The sequence below is a fragment of the Pundamilia nyererei genome, unplaced genomic scaffold, assembly GCF_000239375.1.
Source record: "Pundamilia nyererei isolate P.nyererei 1_Seehausen unplaced genomic scaffold, PunNye1.0 scaffold00058, whole genome shotgun sequence".
NCBI classification, from domain to species: domain Eukaryota; kingdom Metazoa; phylum Chordata; class Actinopteri; order Cichliformes; family Cichlidae; genus Pundamilia; species Pundamilia nyererei.
In genome coordinates this window covers 1,356,466-1,363,548 of record NW_005187459.1, presented here as the reverse complement: position 1 = coordinate 1,363,548, position 7,083 = coordinate 1,356,466, and the positions used below count along the sequence as shown (strand labels likewise).

The window sequence follows — 7,083 nt, the reverse complement described above, 5'->3', positions numbered from 1 at the left end:
CCCCAAAAAAAAAAGAAGTGTAAGCATTCATAACTGTGTTATTGACAGCTTTTAATAAGCGCATACAGTGCTGTCACTTAAAGCTGACAAAGTCATGTAATGTCTCTTCTAACTCCATATAACACTATTGCATGCTATGCAGAATGTTTGGCATGAAGGTATAAAGCATTATAAAGTTCTAAAAAAGTATGACCCACGATGGTAAATTTTTTTTCTAGACCTCGTTAAAAGCTGTCAATTTAAACACTTGTGGAATGTGTTATAAATGTATTATAATGCCCTGCACATGATGTAAGATGCTTATAATGCATTACAGATAAGACCTTGATGGAGAGTTGGGGAGAGGGGATGCTCTGCTTGTAGTTTCTGAATGTGAAACATGTCTTTAAGCCACATTTTATTAAGTATATATAGTGTTTATTGCACAATTAATACATTAATGTGTATTTATATGGAGTCTTCAGATAGCACATGACCTAATACTTTGAGACAGTAGCACGTATCAGATATTAAGTGACTTTGTTTAGTAATATCAAACCCTTTTTATTTCAATGATTTTTTCCCCCATTGATTAAAACAGTAGAAGAACTCCAAAATAATAAAACTGGCAATAGAGTGATTACAAATAAGCACATACATGCAGAGTGTTCAGCAAACTGTGTCATGTGATTCTTTCCAGTTGCAGGTTGTCTCCACATGGTGGCTAGAAGACAACCTTGTCATCACACAAATACATTTTGGCTGGTATTTTACACGTCAACATTAACAAACTATAGTACAAAAAGAAGTATAAAACAAGGAAGAATTCACTTACCAGGAGTGAGTGGGGGGAAAGAAATAATCAGTGAACAGGATGATGTTTATATTCACACAATACAACATGGATATCAGCCGCAGTCACATAAGATTTAAAAGCAAAGAGGTTACTGGGTAGGTCTGCTCCACACACAAAACGTTTCCTGAGCATACAATAAAGTGTAATCATCATCATCCTGATCATCAGATAACTTCATCCCTACAAATGCTGCCAAGGACGCCAGTTCCCGTGTCCTCACCATTGTTATGGTGACGAGCGGCTTTGGAAGCTGCGTGGCCGGATCATCATGCTGACTTTGCGTAGGGAATAATAATCAGAGTCTTTCCAGGAGTGCCAAACAATTCCATCTGGACCCAGCGGCCCTCGCCCTTTGGGAGTGTAATGGCCTCCCTGTATGATGAAGAAGCAGATAAGAATTTGTCTTTAAAAATGTAAAATGCAGGGTAATTTGTGTATCCTTACCCTGTAATAGACTCCATTAAGGTTGGCGTAGAAGCACTGGTTATACCACCAACCGCCATGTGAGATCTCAGCGCAGATGTTTCCACTGTCTGGTGTACTGAAGCCCTGCTTATTGTGGTACCAACTGAAAGAGTCCTGAACCGTACCACTGAAGCCTGACACATGGAGACGGTACTGATGCTCCTCATCTTCCACACTGCAAGAAATTATGTAAGGAACACAGTTGCTTGTGTATGTTTTGGAGTATCCAGCCCAATGTAAGTCTGCACAGTTGGTTATCTGACACTAACCTGAAGCTCTGGTAGAGGGCATGCTTGTGCTTGCTGGTCCAGTCTTCCAGGTCAATCCGCAGGCTGTAGTCTCCCTGGGCACTCAGATCATGTATGTGGTCATTGCCTAACCAGAACTCTGAGTGCAGCTCACCAAATCCATCCCTGTAGTCCCTCCAGTTGCGGTCAAAGCTCACTGAGCCATCAAATCGCCGCTGAATCACAGTCCAGCCGCCACCTGGGAGAAAGTGTAAAATTCATTCCATGTTTGATGGGTTATCATCTGCTCAGCTGATGACTATAGGTCAGGTACAGAATATTTAACAATATGATGAAAACATTAAGTAGCTATTATAAATGGCAGTGCATATTTTAACTCTGGCCATTTTTCTGATCTCAGTAATCGGTCTGATATTACATAAATTGACTGTATCAGCTCAGAAAGCCTAAATCCATAGAGAAACTGTGAAGGCTTCATGCAAGTGTACCAAGTAGAACTGGTTTTAAAGGAGGTTTGGTCACAAAAATGGTATTGCATTTATGTGTTGGATGAAAATGACTAATGGATGATCAATGGCACTGCTTTTGAAGTTACGCACATGAACAACAATATTTGGTGTTGTATGGTCACATTAATCATGTCCAAAGTTTTCAAATAATGAGGGTTTACACAGTTAAAGCTCAGGCTTTAGACTGCTCCAAATACTCTGTTTTAGTCAGGTATTTCTACCCTTGGCTCTGTATGATATCACTAAGAGTAGACATGAGCATATGGTCATTTCAGGCACACAGCTCTGGCTGTCAGCACAGACCTGCTGTTCGAATCTTTTGTTTTGAGGGGCAGCAAATCAGAAGAAAGTTGGCTTAAAGAGAGGAGGAAGTGGGGGTTAAAGCAAACTGTTTTAGACAGGAAATGAACTCAGGGACTTTGCCAAGGATGAGCGTGAGATTGTAAATCATGCAGTGCTACTGCAGTAGAGTCCCAGAATAATAACATGGAGTTGAAAATTACCACCATAGCTTCCCTTTAATCAGGACCGCTTGCACATGACTTACCATCTGTGTCCATATCGCAATAGACTTCCACAGGCATCCCTGCCAGTGATGGCACCACAGTGTAAAGGCCAGATCTCCTGACACCATTGTGGTAGATAGAGGTACAGTCTATAGGACAGTTCCTCACATGCTGGATCTCTGAAAGAAGAGTAAAACAGGCAAGAAAGTGTCAGAGAAAATCAACAAATGGTATTTGGCACCCTCTGCTGGAACATCATTGCTTGAGCATGTACCTGGGTGCAGCCGATCGTGAGCAGTCATGAGAGGATTGGGTCGGACAATGTTGATCAAACAGCCGGGGCTTCTTTTTACTTTATCCATCTGAAGTGTCAGATTATGTAGTTGGTTCTAAACATAAATACAAACAGAGGCCAACACTCAAAAACACTTTTGCTAACATTTATGACAAAAAAAGAGAGAAGAAATTCTAACAAAATATCCCCAAATGGTAATAACCTGAAGGTCTAGGATCAGAGTCCCCTGTAAGTGCAGCATGGTAGTGGCTTCAGCGTAGTGCAGCTCCAACTCATGAAAACGCTGCTCCAAGGAGATGTTCAAGTGGACCCTCTCTTCACTCTGAAATCATTGAAATAGAAATACACAGACTCACATGTGAATGAAAGGACGTGCAACAACTGAGACAAGTGCATTTTTAAATTAGTTAAAAATAAAGGAAAGAAATCACTCACATTCCTGTGACAGATATACCAATCTGTTACAGGAACCCTTCATTCACATGTTAAGACATGCAATATCTGCCAAACCAACATCTAGATCCATCCATCCATCCATAAAGGGTCATGGGGCCTGCAGAAGCCCAGACCTCCCTCTCCCCAGCTACCCTCTGCAGTTCATCTGAGGGAACACTGAGACGTTCCCAAGTTAGCCAAAAGATATAATCTCTCCAGCATGTCCTGGGTTTGCCCCAGGGCCTCCTCTGGGTATAACATGCCCAGAACACCACACACAGGAAACGTGTGGAGCAAGTCCACTTGTAATACTTAAAGACAGATTAATCTATTCAGAGCTCAGACACACCACCACTAACAACTCCCATCACCACAAACTCCAGAGCCCTCTCCCCTGTCCTGTGCTTCCTGTGCAACACACAAGGCACGAGCTACTTCATCTGTGTCCACCGACCAGTGTCTCTGTTTAAGCTCACACTGAGACGAATGAGGCAACACATGCAAGAGTAGAGTAATCCTGTTAGTGACTAAGGTCAAGGGCATGCTGGGAGAGAAGCCAGTTTGATGACCAAGCACCACATCAGAGTAAAGAACTGCAGCACGTTTCCTGTCGTAGGCGGACATGTTTATTTCAAATAAAACTGCAATCAAGGCTTATTTGATCACATGTGGCTATATTTAATACTACAGACAGAACATATTAAGTTATAATAGCGCAAAAAAAGTGAGCCACTACAGGTATAGTCTTAAAAATAAAACAAGAAAATATGTTTTCACACTGTCACAATATTCTCCATGTAGCTATCAAAGCTAAAAGGGTTGCTGCTGATGGTTGACTCAAGTCTGCTAACTATAGCATCCCCTCTTCTCCCACCTACTTAAGTATAAAAATGGAAATCACACCTGCAGCTCGAGGACTTTGATACGATGCCGATGGTTCCTGAGCTCCTCCTGCAGCTCAGAGATGGTCTCTTTCAGCGCCATGATCTGCTGCGTCCTCTCCTCATTCTCATGCAGCCAGTAAGAGACCTCGTCTGTGCAGCGAAACATATCGGGGCATCTACGCTCGTCCAGTTGAGGCAGTGTGGCCACCAGGCGACACATCCCATTCTCCATCACCTGTTGAGGACAGGTCCAGACAGCCGAAACAACCGCTGTCTTTGTTCACTTGTTTTTGTCAATGCTCTTATACATAATCTCAGATTTATATCAACTCTTAACAGTGTTATCTTTTCCTCACTTAAATTCTCTGATTCCCCCCCTAAAATCTCTTAAATATATATACTTAAAAAAATAATAGGTGTCTTGCCACCTTAGTGTATTATTTTTTTATATTTTTTATGCATTTCAAATGTACTTGATGGGAACATTATTCTGATTTCTGCTCAGATGGAAAGCTCCTTAACCTAGCTGATGGATCTCTGGTGTACGGTAAAAGTAGCAAGCTGTTGCAGTGATAAGGCTGTGCTACTATTGTCTGGAGAACATCACTGCAAGATGGTTATTGTAATCACCTGGTTTGTGTACTCCCCACACTGGGAGCCCCCGCCGTTGCGGATAATGGTAGCGTTCAAGCTGTCTGTTTTGGCCTCTGGGAGCAACACAATGAGGATATAAAGAGCAGAGCACATGCTCCAGCCGGGAGGGGCAGTTAAGGACAGGAGTGACATTGCTGCCACGGGTTGTTAGTCTCTCCCTGCCTTGTCAGCAAGAGTGGGCGTGGGACACCCAGAGTGTGCGCTTCACCATGTGAGGCTCTGTCTGCAAGGAGCGAAAGAAAGACAACACGGGCATTATCATTCCACGAGAAAACAGAAACAGAATATAGAAAGGAAGGAATATATATTTCACAAAGCCATAAAGACACTTTAAGCTCACTAAGATATGATTACTTTGACAGACAAGCAACAGTCAGACAACTTAGTGTACCACTCATTAAGTGTCTCACTTACAGTGGATAAGTCATAAAGTTATCCACTATTTTTATAGACATAACCTATAACTAAAAAGAAGATATGAAAAAACAAACAAATAGTAGCACCTGTGGAAAAGTAGGTGTTCTCACCCTAGCTAAACACCACCTTCTACCCCATTCCTGGCTTGCATGGGGCCAAGGGGTCCTTTCCATTGTCTTTGTCTTTTTCTTCTTCTCTTTGTTGCGTGTTCCTCTCACTCTGGACGCTTCATGCTCCTTTTCTCTCTCGCCATCTCTCGCCCTCGCTTTCCTTCTCGATGTGGATATCGTAGTCCAGTAATCCACCTCTAAGAGGATTCACATGACTGAGGGGTGGGAAGGAGGCAGGCATAGAGGGAAGTGATAATGGAATTATGGGTAAAAGCCAAACATATGCCAAGAGCTGAAAAAATGTCTTTTAATTTACTAGAAATATCCATGTTTTCTGTTAAATTACTGTTTGTCCTGATTACATCAAACAAACTGTGGCAGAGCAGAATGTGCGCTGAACTGTTACATTTAATGGTTATAGATTTTTGTTTTTAATTATTAAATAAATAAAAATGATCATCTTATAGACCCACACGGTCAAGGATTGCTGTAAGAGGTGCACATAATGACTGTTTGCACTTTAGAAGAGAACATAATGTAACTAATATGCATCGGCACACACAGTAAACAAACATCACCCACAAGTAATCCCGCTCTGAGCTAGTAATAAATGATGATGCGCGTCGAGGTATGATGGGTGCTGATCCTATTACAGTATCAAAGTCTTTATATTTTTATACCTTTGACTGCAGTTCAGCATGCACGGCCTCATTAAGAAGAAAATGAACTGCAAATCATACCCTCTATTGCATTTTCATTAAGCTGTTATTCAATTGAAAAAATCTTTTCCCAACAGTCTTCGCAACTGTGTTATATCAGTTGAAGAACTCGTGCATTGCAAATTGTCTGATCAGTCATTCACCTGGTCTTTTCAAAGAATTTTGCAAATCACACAGAAGAGAAGGCAGTGTCTTAACCTCCAAGTATAGATGTAATAAATGCAAATGAATTCCACATAGAAACTCTCAGGAACTAGATGTGTCCCTGCTGTTTATGTCAGCAAAATGATGTCTGTAAGGCCACATGGTGGTGCCACTTAACCACTTTATTATCTGTTGGCCTCTCCAGAGCTCACTGACCTTTCACATGTCAAACTAAAAAAAAATTACTCAGAGTTACAAAAAAAGGGCAAGATGGGAAACATTTTACAACATATACAAGAGACTAGGACTGTGCACTGAAGAAAGAGATAAGCTCAAAGTGTAATGTAAACAACAGAACACTAAGCATTGCAAAGCTTTTAAGTGTCCATTCATCACCCTGAAAAGGAGTTTTTTTCTTCTTTGTTTGCAACATACAAACAGTGCGGGGTCAGCAGATTTACAAAGTATGGAAAGAAATGCAGGCAATTTCACATCATGCTCTCTAATCTTCAGGGATGATTAAGATTAAAGAGGAATCATTCTATCAGGGCAGGCAGGAAGGACTCAGGTGCAGACTTGAGAATAACAGTTAAACAGTACTTTATTTTCAACACAGTGCTCTATATACAAGTGGGGGGAAAGCCACTTGTGGCCACGCTGGGACAGCCGGGCAGGCACCGGGACCCCAACACATTCACAAGTACCGGTACTAGCTGATACAAGTACCACAATTGTCACATATATTCTTTTATGATTTACTATATATAAATAAAATAAAAAAATTAATATAATAAATAAAAAATACCTAAAGCTACATAAATAAATCATCATCATCATATGATTGTTTGGGTTTTCTCTGTTT

The 7,083-nt window shown here is 41.2% G+C and overlaps 1 protein-coding gene across 2 annotated transcripts; it reads right to left on the bottom strand.

Annotated features, from left to right (window-relative positions):
• Positions 1-173: 173 nt before the first annotated feature.
• Positions 174-5,520, bottom strand: LOC102192128 (angiopoietin-related protein 1). Of its 2 annotated transcripts, none has more exons than XM_005734403.1 (9): positions 5,335-5,520; positions 4,808-5,054; positions 4,197-4,412; positions 3,061-3,180; positions 2,838-2,952; positions 2,605-2,742; positions 1,570-1,786; positions 1,280-1,475; positions 174-1,207 (listed from the first exon to the last, which is right to left on the bottom strand). In XM_005734403.1, exons 2-9 carry the CDS (start codon positions 4,961-4,963, stop codon positions 1,061-1,063), a joined length of 1,305 nt encoding a protein of 434 aa, XP_005734460.1. In that variant the 5' UTR covers positions 4,964-5,054; positions 5,335-5,520; the 3' UTR covers positions 174-1,060. The 2 variants fall into 2 exon arrangements, with proteins under 2 accessions (XP_005734460.1, XP_005734459.1); XM_005734402.1 differs by having other exon boundaries at positions 5,359-5,520.
• Positions 5,521-7,083: the final 1,563 nt, after the last annotated feature.

Excerpts from the sequence above, each read along its gene's own strand:
- LOC102192128 (XM_005734403.1), bottom strand. The coding sequence starts at position 4,963 with ATGTCACTCCTGTCCTTAACTGCCCCTCCCGGCTGGAGCATGTGCTCT. Across the intron at positions 4,413-4,807 it reads GTGGGGAGTACACAAACCAG|GTGATGGAGAATGGGATGTG; the intron begins GTGATTACAATA and ends TGTCCTCAACAG. Across the intron at positions 3,181-4,196 it reads TCAAAGTCCTCGAGCTGCAG|AGTGAAGAGAGGGTCCACTT; the intron begins GTGTGATTTCCA and ends CAATGATTTCAG.